Genomic DNA, 23,613 nt, shown 5'->3' on the forward strand with positions numbered 1-23,613 from the left:
AAAATAAATAAACTTAAAAAAATGAGACGAAAAAGGAAAGGAACAAGAGATGGGAACCCAAGTGGGCACTTTGGGGCTGTTTTTGTTTCCAAACAAAAGGGATGGAAATGAGCTGTGGGCGGCTGGTGACGGGGCGTGTGGTGTAGGTGGCATGGCCGAGAACAAAGGCAGGACTTTGCCACCGACTCTTCTGGGGCTTAGGGAGAGGGGGAGCCGTTGCGATCATTAGCCCTGGAGGATGATCAGGGATGGGAGTGGGGGTGTCCTTAGAGAAATGGAGACCTTGGGGAGGGCCGGGGGCTGAAGAGGGTGTGCTGGTCGTCTGGGGGCCGGTAGCCGGCTGCGCAGGTGTTCATCGTGCACACGGGCCCCTGGGGTTCCGCCTGCCGCTCTCCACCACGGTGGGAAGCAGGAAAGCAGGAAAGCAGAGCCCCTCGGCACTGATCGTGTTGATAAACGGCCCAGGCTCTCATCCATGGTGCGGGGTCTGTGTGCCCCTTACAGGGTGGGTCACTTGCTGTGTGCTCTCTGCGTATTGCCCCCATTTCGTCCTTGTGACGTCCCCACCACCACTGGAGGGAATCTCAGACCCACAAGTGCAGTGTTTGGCCCAGCACACAGTTCCTGCTGGAAGGAGCCAGTTTCAGAGTGTGGTCTTGAGCCCCGCTGGTGCCGTGTCGGCTCACATCACTTGCCTGGGCGAGCCAGCATAGGTGTGCTGGGATGACACAGAAGAGGTGCGGAGCCAGGCCGGTGACAGCATCCCGGGACTTCGATAAAGGTATTTAACACCTCTGAAAGTTGGTTTCCCCCCCTTACACGGGGACAGTAATGCATAGTTTATAGTCATTTGGTAAAAGGCAGAGGAAGACCCCAGTCGTGTTCCCACTCGACGGCTGCTTCCTCCTCTTCCACCGAGATCAATGTGTCGCTCATTCCCTCCGGGTTTAAAAAATATTTTTGATGTTTATTCATTTTTGAAAGACAGAGAGACAGAGCACAAGCAGGGGAGGGCCAGAGAGAGAGAGAGAGAAATAGACAGAATCCGAAGCAGGCTCCAGGCTCCGAGCTGTCAGCACAGAGCCTGACGTGGGGCTTGAACCCACAGACTGCGAGATCATGACCTGAGCCGAAGTCGGACACCCAACTAACTGAGCCACCCAGGCGCCCCTTTTCCCTCTGTGTTTTAGAGCCGTCCTCACCTCTTTGGGGAGGTCTCCAGGATCTAGTCTGCCCATTCACAGAAGCATAAGATATTAGCTGGCTACATAGCCATTTCCTTGGAAATAATAATGCATTTCCCAGCTCTGAAGACTGCTGCAGGTGACCAAAGAGATACAGCAGGAGAAGGGTCTGCAACTTTAAGGGTGTGGATTTGTGTGTGTGTGGTGGTGGCGGGGGGGAGTGACATCGTTTTTTGTGCCCCTTCCTCTCTTCCCTCTGAATGCAAACGTGATGGTTAGAGACGAAGCAGCCATCTCGGACCACGAGGCGGCCTCAGCGACAGGCCTGTGAACAGAGCAGAGAGACCGAATGAGCCAGACGGCTGCCACTCTGAGTTGGCCACTGTCAGACTTTAAACCTGATGTCCCTGCAGCTTTGGAGTTTCTGTCACATACACATGAATCTAAACAGACTAACACACCCTCTGACCTATTAAACATGATGTTTATTTGTCTACCTGATTGTTTTTAACCTCTTCCCAGTGGACTGGAAGCTCTCTTGAGACTGGACTTTTCTTTATGTTTGTCTCCGGGTGCCTAGTAGTGGGGCCAGAGCCTAGTACGTGACGCCCACTCCGGGTAATTGTTGAACAGAGAACGAGTGAACGAGTGAAGCCCCTGGCACCCGGCGGGCCTGCGCTGAAGGATGAGTCCATCCAGCTCGCTGCCCTGGGGCTCAGGAGAGAAATCAGAGGAGTCTGTGGCGGCTCTCAGGTTCTGCCCGGCGTCATGAACCGCTGGACCTGGAGACAGTCATCGGGCCTTTTGATAAAGACTTTCCTTCAGATCCCATCTATCTCCAGGCTGGGTGAAGCCTGCTCTGTCTCAAAACGTCCTGCTTCACCCGTTGGTTGGCTGCCTTTAGACCCAGGGCTCTGTCTTTACTCCCCGTCTCCATTAGCAAGATCCACCAGGCGTGTGATTCAGGCCTAATTGCCGCCGCGGCCTTGGCGGTGAGTTCCCGTCCCCCTCGCGTCTGGACGCCTGGATGCTTCACGCAGCCTCGCTGGCCTGCCAGCCAGTAACGTGCCAGCCGGACAGCAGCGATGTGCCATTCGGAGACTCGGCGGTACCCAGGGGATGGTGAACTCCGATTGTAAATACCCCCGCGGTGCACGGAGCTCAGCCCAGCCAGGGAATGGACTTCTGGTAGGTCCGAACCGTGTTTCAGAATATTTCTCCGAAGAAGACATCCAGACGGCCGACAGACACACGAGAAGATGCTCAAAACACTCATCGTCGGGGAAATGCAAGTCCAAGCCATGATGAGACACCACCCCACACCTGTCAGAGTGGCTGACATTAACAGGAGATGACAGGCGCCGGCCAGGAGGCCGAGGAAGGGGAGGCCTCGTGCACGGTTGGTGGGAACGCAGACTGGTGCGGCCGCTCCGGACGACAGTGTGGAGGGTCCTCGAAAAGCTGGCAGTAGACCCTCCCTGCGGCCCAGCCATCTCACTACCGGGTATTCGCCCAAAGGAAACGAAATTGTCAACTTGAAGGTACCTCCGCCCATGCCGACTGCAGCCCTGTTCACAGCCGCCAACACGTGGAAACCTACGTGGCCACTGGCAGAGGAGCGGATGCTGAGGAAGATGTGGTTCTTTCTCTCTCTCTCCCATACACACATGTGCACGCGCGCGTGCGCGCACACAAACACACACACACACACATGCACACACACGCACTGGAATAGTACTCAGCCATGAAAAAGAGTGAAATCTTATCATTTGTGACAACATGGGTGGACCATAACTAAAATAAGTAAGAGAAAGATAAAAACTGTATGATCTCATTAATACACGGAATCTTGAATGAAAGAGAGAAAGAAAACAAAAGAAATAAGAGGAAGAAAGAAAGAAAGAAAGAAAGGGAAAGGAAAGGAGAAAGAAAGGAGAAAAGAAAAGAATAAAGAAAAGAGAAAAGAAAAGAGAAAAGAAGAAAAGAAAAGAAAAGAAAAGAAAAGAAAAGAAAAGAAAAGAAAAAAGAAAAAAAGAAAAAGAAAAGAAGGGAGGGAGAAGGAGGACAGGTTATGGATACAGAAGATAAACTGGTGGCTGCCAGAGGCTGGGGGCGAGGAAAGGTGAGCTGGGATTTTTTGGTATTTTTCTTTGGTTTTGTTTTTGTTTAAGTTTAAAAAAAAAAAACTGTATTTCAGGTTTAAATGATTCCAGATCCGGATTTGAGAGAGGGTTTATTTACTGAGTTCAGTTAGGCTAAAATTTGTGTGTATGCTATGGGCACCTGTATGTGTGTTTATAGATATGTGCGTTTGTGTAGTGTGTATGTGTGTATGCATGTGGGTGTTTGTATTTGTGTGGTGTGTGTGTGTGTGTGTGTGTGTGTGTGTGTGTGTGTATGGCATGAGTGTGGTATTACATGTGTGTGTGTGCCTCTGCCTAGTGGTGTGTATATTGTATGTGTCTGTGTAGTGGGGTGTGTGTGTGTGTGTCTGTGTGTGTATTCAAAGAAAATTCTTGAATCCTCAACACTCTTGGTTTCACAGTGTAGAGGTGTTTTACAAATGCGATGAGCCCTGTGCATCAGGGCTTCACAAACGAACTTCACAAACCACGGTGGCTTCTCGGGTTCTCCGTCATCCTCCCGTGTCTGCAGGTGTCTGTCTGGAGGCAGGCTTCCAGGTGGCCCGGGCTGGGGGACTCTGCTCCGCTGCGTGTCACCCTCCTTCTGGGATCCGCGTCAGAGGGGTGGGGGCGCAAGAATGGAAAGGCCAAACCATACAAGTGTGATTCATACGTCAGGTCTTGTCACACCAGCCACCGTCCCTTTAGCCAAACCAAGTCACTTGGTAAAGAAAAAGGGAGGAAGGTAGTCGTACCCACTACCCCTGCGTGGAGGACCGTGGCGAGATACGTGGCCAGGTGTGCACGTGGGGAGGGGAGAGGATATCTAACCTACCACCACCTCCGGGAATTTTGTGACTGATGTTTTAGACGGTGGCCCGCCTCTTGGCTCTTGACAGCTTCATTAGGGTTTCCTTCACCTGTGCTACCACCCACCCATTAAAGGTGTGCGCACGGATACGTGCCACCATCTCCACGGTTCATTTCGGAACATTTTCATCATCTCAGGGAAAAGTCCTGTGCCTTTACCTGTCCCCCTTCTATGCAACCACCCCTAAGCCCCCGCCAGACTGTGTTCTGTCTCTGTAAATTTGCCCGGTATTGACGCATAAATGGAATTGTATAGCGTGTGGTCTTTTGTGACTGGCAGTGTTCACTTGCCGGACGATTTTATGGTTCTTCCATGTTATCAGGGCTCCTCCGTGCCCTCGTGTGGACAGATGATGTGTGTGCTTTGTCCATTGTTGATGGGCTGTGCCATCAGTTGCATCCATCGGTGATGGGTTGGTGCCGCCTTTGGTCTGTTAGGCATAATGTTGCTGTAAACAGAGTTTTTGTGGGACACATCTTTTTATTTGGGGGGATACATACCTTGGAGCAAAGCTGCTGGGTCATATATTGACTCTGTGCCTCACGATTTAAGGAACCATCACGCTATTTTACAAACTGGGTGCACCATTTTGCATTCTTGTCAGTGAACGAGGGTTCCAGTTTCCCCAATGGCTTCACCGTTACTTTTTATTTCCCGTCCCAATGAGTGTGAAGTAAGTAGAATCTCGTGGTGATTTTGATCTCTGCTTCCCTGATGACTCCTGATTTCGAACCTATTTCCATGTGCTGATGGGACATTCGTGTATCTTCTGTGAAGAAATGTGTATTCACATCCTTTGCCCATTTCAAAATATGGCTTGTCTTTTTATTATCAACTCGGGGGAGTTCTGTATCCTAAATACAAATCCCTTATCAGGTGTTGGATGTGCGAATATTATTATACTTTCCGACATACGGTTTGCCGTGTCCTTTCTTGATAACATCCTTTGAGGCACAGATGTTTTTAATTTGAATAAAGCCCAATTTACCTTTTCTTTTGTTTTTCATGCTTTTGGTGTCCTAAGTATCTGCTGTGAAATCAGAGGCCATGAAAATTTACACCTTGTATGATTCTAAGAGTTTTGAACATTTCCATTTAGGTATTTGATCCATTTTAAAAAAGTGCCAGTGTAGTTAACATACAGTGCTATATTATTTCCAGGTGTTGAGTCAGCGGTTCCATACCTTAGTGTCCATCAAGAGAATTGTGCTCTTAACCCCCGTCATGTATTTCCCCCACCCCTCAACTCACCTCCCCTCTGGTAACGATTACTTTGTTAACTATAGCTAAGAGTCTTCTTTTTGGGGTGTCTCTCGATTCTTTTGTCATTTTGTTCATTTATTCTGTTTTGTTTTTTTAATTCCACACACGAGTGAAATCATATGATATTTTCTTTGCCTGGTCTATTTTGCATAGCATAATGCTCCTTAGATCTATCCGTGTTGTTGCAGATGGCAAGATTTCGTTCTTTTTTATGGCTGAGTAATACTCCATTATGTACATATACATACATCTCCCATCTTTATCCATTCGTCAGTCGTTGGACACTTGCACTGCCTCCATAATTTGGCTATTGGAGATAATGCTGCTATCAACATGCATGTCCTTTTATTTTATTCACAATTTTGAGTTAAATTTTTTATAACTGTGTGGGAGGTAGAGTTTCATATTCTTTCTTTTGGGTGCACTATCCAGTTCTGCCAGCACCGTTTGTTGAAAGATTACTCTTTCCATTGAATGGTTTGGGCAACATTGTCAAAAAATCAATTGACCACAGACCTACAGGTTTATTTCTGGACTCTCAATTCTATTTCACTGATGTATATGTTGATCCTGATACCACACTGTGTTGATTACTGTTGCTTCGTAGTAAGTTTTGAAATCGGTAAGTGTTAGCCCTCCAATTTTGTTCCTCCTTTTCAAGAGTGTTTGGCTGGTCTAGGTCCATTGCATGGTCCAGGTCCCTATGAATGTTGGAATCAGCTTGTAATTTCTACAAAGAAGTCAGCAGGGATTCTGAGAAGGATTGTGCTGAATCTGTAGATCAATTTCTGAGAAGGATTGTGCTGAATCTGTAGATCAATTTGAGGAGTATTGCCACGTTAACAAGGTCAAGTCTTCCTGTCCGTGAACCTGATATGTTTATTTAGTTAAATCTTCTTTAATTATCTTTTAACAATGTTTTCTAGTCACAAATCCTAGGTTTTACACTTATTTTGTTAAATATAACCCTAAGTAACTATTTTGATGTTACTGTAAATGTAGTTGTTTTCTTAATTTCATGTTTTGGATTGTTCATTGCAAGTGTGTAGAAATACGATTTATTTTTTGTACGTTGAACTTGTGTCTTGGAATCATGCTGAACTTATTGATTATTTCTAATAGTATTCAGTGAATTCTTTAGATACTTCTATATACACATCATGCCATTTATAAATACAGTTTTACTCTTCATTTCCATTATGGATGCCTTTTATTTCCTTTTCTTGGTCTAGTACAATGTTGAATAGAGGTGAGACTGTACACATTCACCTAGGAGGAATGCCCCAGCTTTTCATCGTTAAGTATCATGCTTGTTGTGGGTTTTCCTTAGCGCCCTTTATCAATTGAGAAACTTTTCTTCGATTCCTATTGGTATTTGTTGAATGTTTGTATCATAAAAAAATGTTGGATTTTGTCAAATGCTTTCTCTGTAACAATTCAGATAATCATGTTGTGTGTCACATTAGCTGATTTTCAGATGTGAAGCCAATCTCGCAGCCCCGGGATTGATCTCACTTGCTCGTGGTACTTCGTTCTCTAAGTTGCCATATTTAATTCTTTAGTGTTTTGTGGAGCATTTTTGTGCCCATGTTCATCGTAGATAGTTGTCTATAGCTTTTGTTGTTGTTGTTGTTGCTCACAAGTGTTCCTTCCTCTCTAGTTTTTAAAGGATTTTTAAAGATTCGGTATTAGTTTTTCTTTCAATATTTGTTAGAATTCACTAGTGAAGCCATCTGGGTCTGGCATTTTCTTTACCAGTAATTTTTAAATGATGCATCTGAATTTGATCTCTTTACTTACTATAGGTCTATTTATATAGTTTTTGTATTCCTGAGTCAGTTTTGGTAGTTTTTGTCTTTCTAGGAATATGTCCATTTCACCTGATGTATATAATATATTGGAATACAATCGTTCATAGTATTATTCTATAATCCTTTCTGTTTTTTAAGGTTGGTAGTAATGCCTCATCTTTCCTTTCTGATTCTAGTAATTAGGAGTCTTTTTAACTTGATTAATTTAACTAAAGGTTTGTCAGTTTTGCTGATTATTTCAAAGGACTAGCTTTTTTGTTGCATTGATTTTTCTCTGTTCCTTTCCTTTTCTCTAGCTCATTAAATTCTACTCTGATCTTAATTGTTTCCTTCCTTCTTCTTAAGTTTAGTTTGCCCTTCTGGTGTCTTAGATAGTAGATTAGTTATTGTTTTCTGATCTTTCTTAATTTTTTAATATAGTTATTTGAAACTGTACATTTTTCTCTAAGTGCTGCTTTAACTGCACCCCACACATTTGGTACTTTGAGCTTTTGTTTCCTTTTATCGCAAAGCATTTTCTAATTTTTCCTGTGATTTATTCTTTGGCTTATTGATTATTTAGGGGATTTGGTTTAATTTTTTTGTTAATTTTTCAAAGCCTTTCTGTAATGTATTTCTAATTTCATATCCTCATTATCAGAGAATATACGTGTCATTATTTCTGTCCTTTTAAGTTTTTTTTTAATGTTTATTTTTGAGACAGAGACAGAGCATGAGCGGGGGAGGGGCAGAGAGAGGGAGACACAGAATCCAAAGCAGGCTCCAGGCCCTGAGCCATCAGTACAGAGCCCAACGCGAGGCTTGTACTCGTTAACTGTGAGATCATGACCTGAGCCGAAGTTGGACGCTCAACTGACTGGAGCCACCCAGGCGCCCCTGTCCTTTTAAGTTTAGTGAAGTTTGCTTTATGGCCTTCTATATGGTCTGTCCTGGAGAAGGTTCTATGTGTACTTGAGAATAATATATATTGTTCTGTTTGGTAGGGAGCACTACAGATGGCTTTTAGGTATTCTTGGTTTATAGTGGGTTGTTAAAGTTTGCTATTTCCTTGTTCATCTTTTTCCAGGCTGTTCTACCCAACATTATTATTATTATTATTATTATTATTATTATTATTTTAAATGTTTATTTTTGAGAGACAGAATGCAAGTGGGGGGGGCAGGGAGCGAGGGGGACAGAGGGTCTGTGCTGACAGCAGAGAGCCCAACGCAGGGCTCAAACTCACAGAACATGATCGTGACCCTAGCCGATGTTGGATGCTCAACTGACTGAGCCACCAAGGTGCCCCTGTTTTCTAACATCTTCTAACACAGCATATTAATTTTTTGGTGATTTTTCCACTATACCTATATTTTTTTGTTATAGCCTTCACGGATGCTCTGGGGCTTACCATATACATACTAACTCACCAGAATTAGCTTCAGGTTGAACCTAACTTAGCTCCAGTGAGACACAGAAATGTCCCATATCGCATTCCTGCCTCTGTGTTATCATGGTTACGCACATGACATTTATCAGTGTTACCACCAAGAACAGGTGGCTGTAATTATCACTGCATATCATTTTTTACATATTTCAGTCTTCTAAAGAAGCTGTCACAAAGGAGAGCCAGTGTATATTTATAGCTTTTGTTATATTCCCTTCCTTACATAATATTCCTTGTTCCCTTACCCTTTTCCTGTGGATCAAAGTTATCACCTGAAGTGCCTTTCATAGGTGGACACAGCTTTGCTTTCTCTCGCTTCCTTTGGGCTGTTGCTGGCATGTTGACTGCATTTTTATGTGATAGGCCCAATAACACAACTACATATCGTTTATATAATTGCTTTTAAAATCAGACAAGGGAAGAAAGGAGAGAGGATACGCGTTTTTCCTGTCTGTTGTAATTATATAGTCACCTTTTCACATGGATTTAAATGACTGTCTGGAACCCACTTTGAGGCTAAAGTAAGTTCTTAGTTCAGTATTTCTTGGATTGAGAATCCAGTTAAATTCTCCCAGTTTTTATCTGGAAATGTTTTCATTTTGCCTTCATTTTGAAAGATAACATTTGTGGACATAGGATTCTTGGCTGGCAGTTTTTATGGGTTTTTGGGTTTTTTTGAGCACTTTAAGTGTTTAAATGTAATTAAATGGTAACATTTCAGTGGGTTCTATTCTCCGTTACTTCTGGTGAGGAGTCCCCTGTTCATCTCATTCACGGGGTCCCACACTCACCTGAGGCTCTGCTCATTCTCCTTCATTCATTTCTGTCTGCGTTTTGACTACATAACTTCTGTCAATCTACCTTCCAGCTTCCTTTTGCAGAGTCAAACTCCGGAGCCTCTGGAGTGCGTTTTTATTTCATCCGTATTACTCAGCCCTGGCGTTCCCACATGCGTCTCCGTGAGTGTCTGTGTCTTCCCTGACCGTCTGTATTTGCTGTATTCGATGCGATGCTCTCCTACCTTCCTCTGCTTCTTTAATCACAGTTTCTTTATGTTCTTTCAGCGTATCTACAATCACCACTTGGAAGTCTTTGTGAATCCACCATCTGGCTGCTTTCAGAAACACTTTCTGTTGCTTAACATTTTGTTTTGGTTTGGTTTTATTTATTTTTTTGGCGTATGGGTCATACTTTCCTGTTTGTGTCTATGTGTCATAATTTTTTATTGGAAACTGGGCATTTTGATGATATGTTGCAGCAATTCTGGGCATTGGCTTCCGCCTTGGGCTTCTTACGGTTTTCTGCTTGTTTCTGTGTTTAGTGATTATTTGGTTAGTCTTAGTGAAGCCCATTTCTGCCCCTATCACCGTGTGAGTCGTCTGATGAGGCTTCTCAGGGGGCAGCCCAGGGTGTGCCCACAGTCACCCCAGAGGGTGATGGTGCTTTGCCCAGAGCCTTGTGCCTCACTCCTTGACCACGCCCAGCTGTTAGCATCACTGATTGCTACTGATGTCAACAATGTCCTGGGATGTAAAATGCTCCACAGCGTAATCCAGTCGAATTTGGGCTTCTTTGAACGGACGCTTCCCACGGCCAGTGTTTGAGCTTTGCTCTGACCGCAGGAGGCTCCTTCCAGTGTGCTCTTTCCTCGGTTCCGTCCCGCACACCAGCCAGTTGGCCTGTGTGTGCAGCGCACGCCCCCACGTCCCCCTCGCCTCTTACAGCAACCTCTGCTGACTCTCATGAGGGCCTTGGGCTTGAACTTCTCCACGCTCTGCTGCAAATAGGGTCAGACCCTTTGGGGAGAGACTGGGAATCACCTGCCTCATGGCCTGCTTCTCTTCCAAGGCAGAGTCTCCGAGCCGTGGCTGTGGAATGGGGTATGAGGACAGCGGTAGGCATCTGTCGGAGCGACACCTCGTTCAGGAGCTGAGTGCCCCACGCCGCAGGGTGGGCATTGGCCTCGGGTCCTCTTCGGTGTGCGCCTGCCGGTGTGGGGCCACCCGGGGCAGGAGCCAGAGCAAGGGGCGAGCTTTCCTTTCTCTCCATCCACCCAGTGGAGAGCCTTATGCCATGAATGAGTGCTGGGCAGAAGAGGGAAGCCCCCACGTCTTGTCGAATTTTCCAGAACTTAGCCTCCGCAGTAGGTAACAGGGTGGGGGCAGGATGGGGCATGGTGGCACTCTGGTCCTGCCAGGGAGGTGGGGCCCGGGCCGGAAGCCAGGAGGAGGCCCGTGTGCTCTGATAGCATTGTCTGGAGTGCGGGTTCTGTCCTGCTGGGCTGGGAGCAGCTCTCAGAGAACAGGGCTCAGGTCAGATGCCACAGGGTCTCACTCTTCTTAGTTTCACTAGACTTAAACAATTTTTTTTAATGTTTATTTATTTTGAGAGAGAGAGAGAGACAGAGCATGAGTGGGGGGTGGGGGCGGAGAAAGAGAGAGACAGAGCATGAGTGGGGGAAGGGGGGGGAGAGGGAGAGAGAGAGAGAGAGAGAGAGAGAATCCCAAACAGGCTCTGCCTTGTCAGCACAGAGCCCGATATGGGGCTCAAACTCATGAACTGGGAGATCATGACCTGAGCCAAAAGCAAGAGTGAGGCGCCTAACTGACTCAGCCACCCAGGTGCCCCTCCCTGGACTTTCTGAGTTCGTGTTCTTTCACTTCCGTCTGCCCTAAAGACCATTTCCAGACCTTGTAAGTAGTTGCTGTTGATAATTCTCAGCATTTTTGCTGGGAAATGGGTCCGTGGAGCACTTACAGCATCATGCCAGAAGTCTGGCCACCCTTTTTCAAAAACGTCCGTTTACGCCCACTCAATGCTGGTTTCATACCTACCCCCCAACATGACTGTGACCTTAAAATGGGGCGCTGAGGGTCACCTGGGTGGCTCCATCAGTGGAGCGTCCGACTTTGGCTCAGGTCATGATCTCGCCGCTCATGAGTTCGAGCCCCACGTCAGACTCTGTGCCGACGGCTCGGAGCTTAGAGCACGCTTCGGATTCTGTGTCTCCCTCGCTCTCTGCCCCTCCCCCACTTGGGCTCTTCCCCCCAAATAAGTAAAATATGTTAAGAAACGGGGCGCTCAGGGTCATTGTTTCTGAGGCTTTATGAGCACCTGTTCCCCTCCCACTATTGTACGTGTGTCTAGTTGTAAAAGCACATCTGAATGACTAGGTGACATTCGGGAAGGGCACGTACCAGCCCTTTGATGAGACCGTCTCTAGGAAATCAGTCCAGCAAGTCGTTTATGGAGAAACTGGGGAGTCGCTTTCTGTATACACACCCGGCAACGTATTGTAGAAAGCTGGTCCCTGCTAACATGTGCTTCGTTACCGATCATCTGGTTTGTAATCTGTGGTTTGAGGGATCCGGTGTCAGACTAGGAAAATGGTCCCCGTTTCGATGATTCGTCTTGACAACCCCTCTGTCACTGGGGCCTTCCCTGCTCACGGGACTCGTAGGAAGACCTGTCTGATTTGATGCCCACGAGGGTTCTGTGAATTCCTGGTGCATCAGGTCCACTGTGTACCTGACGGGTCCCCCTACCAAGGTGGTACTTGGGATCCCCCCTGAGCGCCAGCTGCCTGGGCTGGGAGCCGCGTCAATCCAGCTGTGGCCTCTCTCGTTGTTCACAGCCCCCAGCACATTTTTCTCAAGCACCTGTGACCTCAGGCGCTTCCCCGTTGAGTGTGGATGTGGGAGCGAGGTGGCCTCAGAGCTTTCTGTCCACCTGGCCCAGCCCGAATTCCCTTTTCCTTGTTCTCTTGCCTCCCCGGGCTGCCCACACGTGCCCACCTGGGATCCAGCAGGAACGTCTCAGCCACATTCAGGCCCAGAGACTTTTGCTCCGAATCTGCCTTATCGAAGTGTCTTCTCGACAAGGGGGGTGGTGCTTCACCTAAAAGCAATTCCCGTCTGCTAAGAGAACCATTCATTTTTCTTATTACTCTATTATTATCTTTTTGTTGTTTTTTTAAGGTGTATTTATTTATCTTGAGAGTTGGGGGGAGGGAGAGTGGGAGAGAGGGAACGAGCAGGGGAGGGACAGGGAGGGAGACAGAATCCCAAGCAGGCTCTGTGCTCTCAGCACGGAGCCCCACGCAGGGCTGGAACTTGTGACCCCGGTTTCATGACCTGAGCCGAAACCAAGAGTCAGGTGCTCAACAAACTGAACCACCCAGCCACGCCTAGACCTCTGCTTTCATGCAGGAGGATTATTACCTGGTTAGGAACTTTTGTGATTCTGTTCAGAATCAGAAAATCCCATCAGTGACCCATTTCAACAATGAAGAACCTTTTTGGATCCTTCTGCCTCAAGCGGAAGTTGTCGCCTGTTACTCAGAATGGAAATTGTGGTGTCGGGATTTCAGCGGCGTGGCTAATGGCCACATTTGTGTTCCCACTTTCTCTTCCGAAATGAAAAGGAAAACGAAGGAGATGCCTGTTTGTTAAGACCGAGAGATGTAGAAAATCACCCATAATGTTGTCAGCTTTCAAAAGCCACCTTGATTCCGGGGCATCTGTGACGTGAAGGAAGAGGTTCAGAGACGAGGGGGATGGGCAGGAGGCCAGACGAGTGAGCAGGTCTTACAATGTGACCTCCCCCCACCCCCCACCCCCCCGCCCCGCACACACGACAAGCTGCGTTGCCTGCTTGTCGGGCGAAACACTGTCATCCGGAGATGAGCCCACCTGTTCATCCCTCCTGCAGATGTGGCTCTTGCGTCCTGCTTTGCAGTGACGCCCCTCAGTTATTCCAAGAAGAAGGAAAAAGTTCTAGAACCACGTGGAACATTTTGCTATTCAGTGAAGAAGGGAATGTGGTTGTGACTGCATCAGACTGCATCATTATCTCATCAGTAGGACCTGTGCTCCCGGGAAGAAGATTCCTGGCTTCCAGCAGCTCTCCCGTGACAGCCAAGGCGCTAGAAGGAGGCTCCGCGTACCTGGGGGCACAAGGGGAGGGCGTCCCGGTTCCCCGACAGCTCAGCAGGGCCTTCCCCGCAAAACCCCCACGCCCCGAGCAGGTCTCGTGCTCTGAGCAGTGAATACGTGCGTTCAGTGCTCGGAGGAAGGGTGAGCTGGTGTGGGTGTCAGAGGAAGGCACCCGTCACATCACAGAGAATCCGGTGGACTGAGTTTGGCTCTGAATGGGAGACCTCGGCCTTGAGGCTGGCACAGGCCCTTCTGCTGGCCATTCCCCGTGGCAGCTTTGGTCCAGGCTCTGAAAGCTGGGTCTGCAGGCTGTCGTTTAGGAAAGTGACACCCTTGCCGTAGAGAGGGATCTTCCTGGAGAGAGATGTGACGCGGGTCCAACTGCTCTTTATTGTGAAGCTGTGTCAGCAACCCAATCTTGCTTGTAAACTCAGAAGCCTGTGGAGGCTCTTTGCCAAGACCACGTCCCCCCCGGGACGGTTGCTGGGGTTGCCCACCACGTGCTGCTACCGATTTATTAGTCAGAGGCTCTCTTCGTGCAAATACCTTGGATCTACCCTCCTTGCGACCATCCTGATTGGCATGGGCGGTGATTGGAGTGTTTTCTGAACCAGAATTAACTGGTTGAAACAAAAAGGGCAGCTATGACGAAGAGACACAGTTTTGGAGTAAGACGGCTAGAGTGTCCCATCTCTGCCAGAAAAAGCTGACAGTGTAGTCTCCAGACCTCTTTGGGCCTCCCAATTCCACATTTTGCAGAGAGGAAATGCTCCCTGTCCTGTTCCGTGCACACGGGGGTTGGAAGAGCACACGGAGTATGTTTCCCTGAAGTGGACCCGGTGGGTCATTCAGGCGTGTTACACCAATGACGGGATAGGTAAACGAAGGACGGGTGCTACTCTGAAAGCCTTTAGACTAGAAAGCGCCCGAATCAAACAAATCCCTTCTGAGTTTGGCTCATTGGCATAAACGTGTAGGTTATAGGCAGAAATGAGAAAGTAAAGCTAACATAAATTAGATTCTTGCATCATAAATGAATTCTATAATCTTCTCCCCAGAAGTCTTGTTGACTACCCCAGAGAGATCCTCAGACGCTTGCCAGCCTCTTTCAGGAACGTTTTCTTGTGAAGCGGTTTTTTTTGTTTGTTTGTTTTGTTTTGTTTTTTTCTTTTTTTTCAGTAAAGAGCACTGTAATTCGGATAGTCTGGAGTAAAGTTGGAAGTGACTTAGTTCAAAGGAAACCTCATCTGAAAGATTTTTGAATATCAACGTGTATGTTTATAGTGAGAATTTAGCATGGGTTTTTCCAAATGCGATAGCAAAACGTGACTGCAGAGATGCGGTTTCCGCTGATGGTGCATGGATCCCCACGTACCTGGAGGAGTGATGTCATCTGTGCGCACTGTCCCCTCCCACCTTTGTGCTTTATGTCCTACGTGCTTCCGATCCGTGTTCTAATGGGTTCATCTGTGTTTCCCGAATACACGTGAGGTCCTTGACGCCAAAGCCAGTGTTCTTCCATTTGGGTCCCGTCCTTGGCAGAAACTAAATTTCACTGGGTATGTATTTACTTAACTTGCTCAGTGCCAGACGCGGTCCCGGGTGGTTTCCGAGAAAATCTTTCAGTCCCCTGACACCCTTAACGGGCAGCTGGTGGTGTTACCCCTTCCCCGACGTGAAGATGTGATGCCCTGGTCCCACATCTGGGACGTGGAGGGAGGGGATGTGTTCTAACCCAGCCGGCCACCGGGGCTCGGCGTCAATGGCATACACACTGTCAGACTCAGAACGACGACCAGACCAGAAGCACACCTGTCCTCCGCCGTGCCCCCAGGACATGACTTCCTGTGTGGACACGATTCCCCACGTGAGACGTGGAAACACACCCCCACTTGAGAGGCTGTGATGAAGGCGGGTTGGAGGAGCCGAGTGAGCAGGCCACACGGCAGGAGAGCCCTGCTCCCGAGCATAGGAGCAACCAGGACTCACACTCTGGCACTGACCCAGCGCAGGCCTTCACGAAGGCTCCGGGGCAGCTCAGGAGACGGGCCAGTGGTGTTTCTCTGCCTGCTTTCATTTCTGTTTCATCAGAGTCCTCTACGGTCTCTCAGCCATGAGCAGGTGGGCTCCAGACCATCAGCCCTGGATGGTGGGGGAGGTTGGGGCCAGGCTCACATCTCGGGGGAAATTTAAAGTCAGGGCAGGAGCAGGAAATCAGAACCCGGATTAGGATATCGGGTGCTCCGTGTCCCCGAGCAGAGTCACATTATCTTGGGGCTCCTTCTGCACCGGACGGATGCACCTGAAAAATGATTTGACTGTAAGCATCTTGGGGTCAACCTCACGACAAATTTACTTAAATTTTGTGTTGCATTTAAGTAAATGAAGGTGCTTGTAAAGGTCTGGGCATGCCATTTGGTCCATTCATTCATTCATTCATCCGTTCATTCATTCAACTCATCGTTATTAGTTCTGGGTACTTGGGATTGATCTGTTTGTGAACAAAATCGACAGATTTGCTGTCCTCATGGTGTATTCCCGGATCTTTACTGAGATGCTGTTATGTGCCCAGCACCACGCGAGGCGCCTGGGATAGGGTGGTGGAATCACAAACCTATTTTTGGAAGCCCCATAAATTCCTGGAGGTGACCCTCAGAGATCGCTCTGCGGTGTGGCTGTCACCACACGTGTGGTCGCCCGGCCACAGCCCCGCGGCGTTGGGAACCGGACCTCCCAGGCAGCAACATCCTGCGGTGACCGCACCTGCTGGGTCAGGGGATGCTTGGGAGGGTTGTTTTATGGAATGAAGAAGCGATCACCCCGCTGACTGCTTGGGTGCTCCCTGTCGCCTTCCGCCCCCACACTTAATCACTGCGGACCTGGGGCAGCAGTGTATATCAGGACTGGTCTTCGTCCTGGCTCCGATTTCTCGAGCTCGGCACTCTGCTTTCAGTCCACGTTCAGCTTCCCTCTTTTACTGAATAAGCATTGATTCCAGGGCTTGCTGGTTTTGTTTTTAAAGATCAATTCGTGTCTGTGTCAGTGGAGTACAGAAAACGGCATCACTGAGTTATAATTAACTTCTGAGTATTATATATTTGAAGATCCAAAATCTCCCATTGATTTGGCATACTGACTTTCTTTTCTGGAGCCCTGCAAAAATGGGCTTGGAAGTTGCCCATCTTACGTCCAAAGAGCTGTAACCGTATTTTAATTTCGTTTAACTTTCAGGTTCGGTGATGGCTATACAGTCAAGATTTGGCTCTGTAAGGAAACCAGTCCACACAGTGTGGTTTCTGACTGCTTGAAGCTCCATTTTCCAGGGATCCAGTTTAAGGTAGTGCTGATATTCTATATGACTTCTTTGTTTTGAGCATAAGAAATCTGAGAAAGGGTGTCTGGGTGGCTCAGTCATTTGGGCGTCCAACTTCAGCTCAGGTCATGATCTCACTGTTCATGTGTTCAAGCCCCATGTTGGGCTCTGTGCTGATAGCTCAGAGCCTGGAGCCTATTTCGGGTTCTGTGTCTCCCTCTCTCTCTGCCCCTCCCCTGCTCTCACTCTATCTCTCTCTCTCTCAAAAATAAATAAACATTAAAACAATTTTTTAAAAAAGAAATCTTACACGCACATTTACCTTGTTCCCTGTTTTAATTCCATGCCGTTGCGAGTCCTCACCTGTTGTCTTAGCCTCATTGCAAAACATAGGCTCCCCCCTTCCCCACTGAAAATAGCAAAGGGCGAGTGCATGTTGCTTGATCACTGTGAAGGATGATGAGCCCGTCCGGCCACTTTGTTGGGTCTCCCAGAGTGAACTGTGGTTTCGTAGGCCTGTTACCCGTGAGCCCAGTCATGTTTCGTCCAGGAAGGAAAGATTAAAGAAAGGAATTTCTTCCAGGCATTTGCTGCGGGGTTTAGAGGCTTGGTGGTTTCAGCACTATTTTCACAAGGGGTGCACGGTGCGTGGATCATAATCCTCTGCTAACGTGATGCAAAGCGATCCCTGAACCAGCAGTGTCTTTGTCACCTGGGAGCTGGTGGGATCTGCAGGATCCCAAGCCCCAACCAACCAAATCCAGATCGGCATCTGAGGACGTGACCCAGTGATGCCCACACACAGTAGCATTTTAGAAGCAACGTGTATGTAGAATACCTTGGAAAATTGTGTGGTCCTCGTTTGTCATAAATTCTAATAGGTTCTGGTCTGTAATATAGCTGTCACCTGTCTATTTCCACAAGAGCCACCCAGCGAAATCCATCGATAAGCATGCTGTACAAGGCTGGTGGTTCGTACTCATGAACGGCCCCAAATAGCCTGAGGACACACGTGCTGTTACCCTGCTCTGCACGTGTGCCGACAGGGGTCGGAAGGTTTACTCTCCCACCAAGAGCTGCTCCGCCAGCTAAAGGTGAGGGCCACAGGGATCTCTCCTCACGTCCCAGCCAAGTTCAGATCCTCCGTGCATCTCCTTACTCGACAGTTACGTCCTCCTTCTCAGCTAGTGCTCCGTACCCCCTCACCCGTGGAGCGCTCTTCCCCCCACTTTGTGGCATGTTGGGGGGGCATATAAGGGGCAGATCGGTGACTCGGCCTTGAGGAGGACCACCCACTTGCTCTGCCTCAGAATCAGTCTTCAGTACGCACCCACTGGGGACCCGGAACGGACCCACACCCCAGCCGGTATTTGGGTGTGTGGTTTAAAACAAACGTCATTTACTTAGCAGTTAAATATCCTGTGATTGACTTTGTGTGATGGCGGCCAGTCATGTGACATGGTTTACGGTTTGCTTTTGGCTTTTAGGGGCAGCGCCTTAACCTGCTGGAATACCACGTGCCGAAGCAGTGGGAGTGCTTGGCCGACCTGTTCAGGGTTCTGGAAGGCAATAAGACCTTCCTGAGTATCCAACGTTACTCCATCAACGAAACCACTTTGGAACAGGTATTGTATCTTGAACGTGTCGGCGGGTTGCATTTTGGTATGTGCTTCAGGCCTCCCCAGCTGATTTTAATTATTTTTTTTTTAACATTTATTTATTTTTGAGAGAGAAAGACGACAGAGCATGAGTGGGGGAGGGGCGGAGAGAGGGAGACACAGAATCCAAAACAGGCTCCAGGGTCTGAGCTGTCAGCACAGAGCCCGACGTGGGGCTCAAACTCACAAACCTCGAGATCATGACCTGAGCCGAAGTCAGATGCTTAACCGACTGAGCCACCCAGGCACCCCCCACCCCTACCCCTGCAGCTGATTTTAAAAGTAGCCAGATTACTTCTTGAGGTCATTCTTTCTTTAAATTACTCACTGGTTTTACAACTCAGGATGGTTTGTTTCTTGTCAGCTGTCCACTTAAGGTACATATTTAGGGGGCCCCTGGGGGGGCTCAGTTGGTTGAGCATCCAACTTCAGCTCAGGTCATGATCTCACGGCTTGCTGGGTTGGAGCCCCACATCAGGCTCTGCCCTGACAGTGCTGAGCCAGCCTGAGTTCCTCTCTCTCCCTCTCTCTCTGCACCTCCCCCACTTGTGTTGTCTCTGTCTCTCCTCTCAAAATAAATAAATAAACTTAAAAAAAAAAAACGTACGTATTTAGCAGGGCTCCGGTTTGTAGACAAGCAGAGTGGGTGTTCACTGGGGAGATCGTGCCCTGCTAACCTTCCCTTCTTCGTTTTGCTTGCCCCCCCCCCCCGAACGTCTAAGGGGACTCTGCTGTAAGTGATCCTTAGTGGACTTTGGGAAGCAAAGTGCTCGCTTTACTGAGTGCCAGCATGTAGAATTAAATCACAGCTTCTTTCTCAAGCCGCGCTTGAGGCATCCAGAATTTCCAGGTGAACTAATAATTGTCCTCAAAGGACTTACCTGCTTATGGTGGTTTCTAGGCGGGTGGTATGAATGAGTGGCTTGTGGTTTGGGGGCAAGTGGGGCTGTGCTTTAAGGTGCCCCTTGGTCTAATAGTTGAGAAGAAAAGGTCTAGTGTTCTTACACGTTAACGATGGTTTTCATCCTTTTGTCAGGTATTTATTAATTTTGTTACCGAGCAACAGAAAGCTTCACCATGTACCCGGGCTCCATCCACCGGCTGTCACCAGCCCGATCACCTGCCTATCTAAGCAAGAAAGGAGACGTTTCTAAGAGGAATAATACCTTGTCTTTGGTTAACAAGTCATCCTGGAGGATCACAGGAGCCCGAGCGCCCCGGAGGTGCTGGGAGTCCGGCTCCTGCTGGTCAAATCCATACTTTCTCATTTCCTTTCTGAAACTGCTAACTAATAACCAGCCACCTCAAAGATTGGTTTCTGTAGACTTTTAGGGCATCCCCCTGCATGGTTTGTCAAGCCAAGGAGGGGCCGGCTTCTTGGTGACGGGGGCACGAGGGACCCTCGAGTCCCGACTGAGACATCTTGGAGCTGGAAAGGCTCTGCCAGAGATCATCCGTTCCGAACATTTCACTGTACCTTTAAGGAAACTGAGGCAGCCAAGGCTAGTAACTTTCCTGACTGATTTGTTTAGGAAATAGTGGCTCAGGCTGTTTTCCATTTTTGCCCCATTTTACTAGATACGCTGACATGTGTCTAAATAAAAATTCAAGGATTTAAATACCATTTTTTTTTTGTAATACTGGATGTTCTATGGTAGGACATGTGAAAATTGCCATTTTTTTTCATACAAAAGCTGCTTTTTTTAAAGAAATCGGAATTCAGGAGGTTTTTAGTGAACCCTTTAGCAAAATGGAGTAAATTGAACTGGGTACTCTCTGCCATTTATAACAGTTTTACCAGAGTTGTGCAGATTTTAAATATAGGGAGGTACGGAAAGCAATATAATGTGGATGTATTCTGTTTTTCTTAATTTCTTAATTTTCTTAATACCTCCTGGCATTCTCTCGGTTTTAAAATCAATGACGCACACTGTCTAGTTACCTTCTCATTTTGCCAGGAAAATTAGTACAATACGTAGTAAATAAACATTACCTTCCAAACACTTGAAAATTTTCTAACAACTAAGCCATTCTCGGAGTTACTGCCCTAGTCTCTTCAGATACAAAGTCCCGCAAAGTGGCTCCAGAGGGCCACGGCGGGTTGACATTCTGCATCTGATGGCAACAGGCGTGAAGTGAGTAGGTCCGTCCCTGAAAATGGTTTCTTGCCAGGCGTTTCTGAGTTTTGAGATGTTTCTCGACCTTCTTTGAATAACATTTTTTCTCAAATCTCCATGGACAGCTGCATTCATTTCATTTGAAAGTTCGATCTTATCCAGTTAAAGTTTTGAGTAATAGTAGCTTGGGGCCCAAAGCTTGTGAGATTCCTGCCCCTTTTCTTTCCAGACGCAGGATTTCACTAAAATCTGTCTTTTCCTGATACCATTCGATACTAGAGATCTTTTTAACGTGTCAGGATTCAGCCAACCACAGAGAGTTTTTGTTTGAATGATTTCAGTTTCACATGAATCACATGAATCACGCTTTCCTAAAGAAGTTGCAATTTAGGGTTTTAGGATGCCACCCTCCCCCCTCCGTTCTAACACAGTCTCATTGTCAAAGTGGAGGATGTAATCCTTTGTTATGATTGTTGTTGAATTGATCAATAAAGCCCAAGACCCGGGAACATGGTTCTACTGTAGTGAATAAATGAGGTGTGCTTTTGCGTCACCTGATTCTTGGAACAAAGTTGTGTATTTCTTTGCATTTAGGGGATCCAGTTTAAAAAGCTAAGGGGGAAATGCATCCACTCTAGATCTTTTTTTTTTTTTTTATTTTTTTTTCTTTTTAACGTTTATTTATTTTTGAGACAGAGAGAGACAGAGCATGAACGGGGGAGGGGCAGAGAGAGAGGGAGACACAGAATCGGAAGCAGGCTCCAGGCTCTGAGCCATCAGCCCAGAGCCCGACGCGGGGCTCGAACTCACGGACCGCGAGATCGTGACCTGAGCTGAAGTCGGACGCTCAACCGACTGAGCCACCCAGGCACCCCACACTCTAGATCTTTTAAAGCTTGAAAAGGTTAACGTTTGATTGAGTCTGCAACGTTCTGCTCTCGGGGATTCTTTGAACTGCTGTTTTCTTGGAGGTGGTGCTTCCCAGTAGGTCTTCGAACAGTCAACAGGAAGAGAAAAGAAACTTGTATGTGCGAGCTCCATACCCCAGAAGACTGGACACAAAAGGTCAGATCTTATGTTAGCGTTGAAAATGTCACCGCATGTATAAGTCATGCAGATATTTTACACCTTTGCAGCTAGACATTTGTCTTAAGACCTTTGGGCTTACGGTCACACAACTGAGACTTTTAAACCAACTACCTTCTTTTGAAAGCATTCTGAGGAGGGTACTTCATAAGGCAGAGATCGTAGTGATTGCCCCGGTTCCAGCAACCTATCTTTTATCGTGTGGCTTATCTTCACCCGGATATTTGAACACAGGATAGATAAAAACCCTCACCCAAAATCAGGATTGGAGAAAGCAAACAAGGAGTATATTTTTAGAAGATTGAACAGTGGGGGACTGACTGTTATAGTTGGCTTGGTTTAGTGGATGTCGAACTGAATAACAGCAGAACACGATCGTTCTAAAACCTTTCGTGAAATATCCTCCCCTGCCACCACCACCCCCCCGCTGCTGCACCCACCCTCCCCCACTATTTGGTATTCATGAATATGACATGAAGATTTCAGCTTAATCACAACCTCCCCCCTCCTAAGTGGGGGATAGAGACACTTGACATTTTCAGACTGGTTTGGGTGTGTTTTCCTCTCTGACTTTCCTTTCCTCTCTGACTTTCCTTCGGTGTGTTGCAATATTTCAGCCCCGTGGTGGTTTTGCTGCAGGATGCCGCTGGTACGTTACAAGTCAGTTTCACACACTTGAGTAATTCAGAGCCCTTTATGTGCACATGCACGCACGCACACACACACACACACACACACACATACACATGCGCGCACACACACATTCATTCTTTCGATCCATACTATTGAGCCCGTTCTGTGTCCATAAATACATGGTGGGTACGGTCAACGTGAGATTGGTAGGCCAGCAAGTAAAAGACCCACATGGTCCGTGACCTTGAGAAGCATGCGGTGATGCAGGGAAGGCAAGGTGAGGTCTGCGGGCAACAAGCACTCCTGCCCTAGGGCCACATGGAGTGCTTCCTTCTAACCAGGGTGCAAGAACCAACTTTGGAGAGTAGTTACCATGTGGCTGGGCCATCACAGATGGAGAAGTGGGATAAGGTCTGTGAGGATGAGGGAGCATCGGAGCATATCAACAATATTCAATGGGCAATGGCTATTTGCCTGTTATTCTGGTAGACGCTGATACAGTGGCTCCACAGACCTCAAAAACAGCTCTGCCATCTTTAGACTTTCCCTTATATCCCAAAATGGCTGCTGGAGCACCAGCTATCACAACATCCAAAGCAGAAAAACAGATTCGATTAAGGGGTAATAAAAAAGCACACCATCTAAAGAGATCTCCTGGCAGTCTAACCCACGTACTCAGGCTTATAGGATATCATGGTACAGTTTTAGCTGAGTCCCTAAAATGAAGTGAGAATTCTGATTCTATATAAGAAAATGGATACTGGATAGACAGCCAGCAGTCTCTCCTTTAGGAACACATAACCAGTTTTGTGCCATTTGCATGAGAATAGAATGAATTCCATTTTGGACCTGTTAAGTAAACTAAGTAATGTCAAAATTACGTGACTATCTTTGAGCAGTCTGGGTTCTTAAGATCATTACTATTTTCAGAATTAAAGTAGCATATTAAGATCTCTAGGTCAGATGCCATTTATAAATATAAGGATATTGTCAAGTGGTATCCAGTAGATAAGGAGAAGAAAGAAGTGTATGGACATTTTCTGTTTGGACTTAATAAATCGTCTTGTCACTTACAGTGAGGATTCCTATAAGAGTTTTAGTAGATCTTTTTTTTCCTGCTGGAAAGGGTTTCCAATCACTGAAACAAGTCAGCAGCATTATTTTTCTTCTTTGCTTTTGCTTCTCATTGTAAAG

General features: G+C 47.2%; 1 protein-coding gene across 1 annotated transcript in view; it reads left to right on the plus strand.

Annotated features, from left to right (window-relative positions):
- ABCA13 (ATP binding cassette subfamily A member 13) overlaps nt 1-20,846 on the plus strand; it is a 374,957-nt gene extending 354,111 nt beyond the window's left edge. Inside the window, exons 59-61 of the mRNA XM_042927326.1 lie at nt 16,844-16,949; nt 18,413-18,550; nt 19,620-20,846. Coding sequence (XP_042783260.1) covers nt 16,844-16,949; nt 18,413-18,550; nt 19,620-19,715 — 340 coding nt within the window. The 3' untranslated portion in view covers nt 19,716-20,846. The remainder of the gene's footprint in view (nt 1-16,843; nt 16,950-18,412; nt 18,551-19,619) is intronic.
- Nucleotides 20,847-23,613: the final 2,767 nt, after the last annotated feature.

This window comes from Panthera leo, chromosome A2 (assembly GCF_018350215.1).
Source record: "Panthera leo isolate Ple1 chromosome A2, P.leo_Ple1_pat1.1, whole genome shotgun sequence".
Lineage (NCBI taxonomy): Eukaryota > Metazoa > Chordata > Mammalia > Carnivora > Felidae > Panthera > Panthera leo.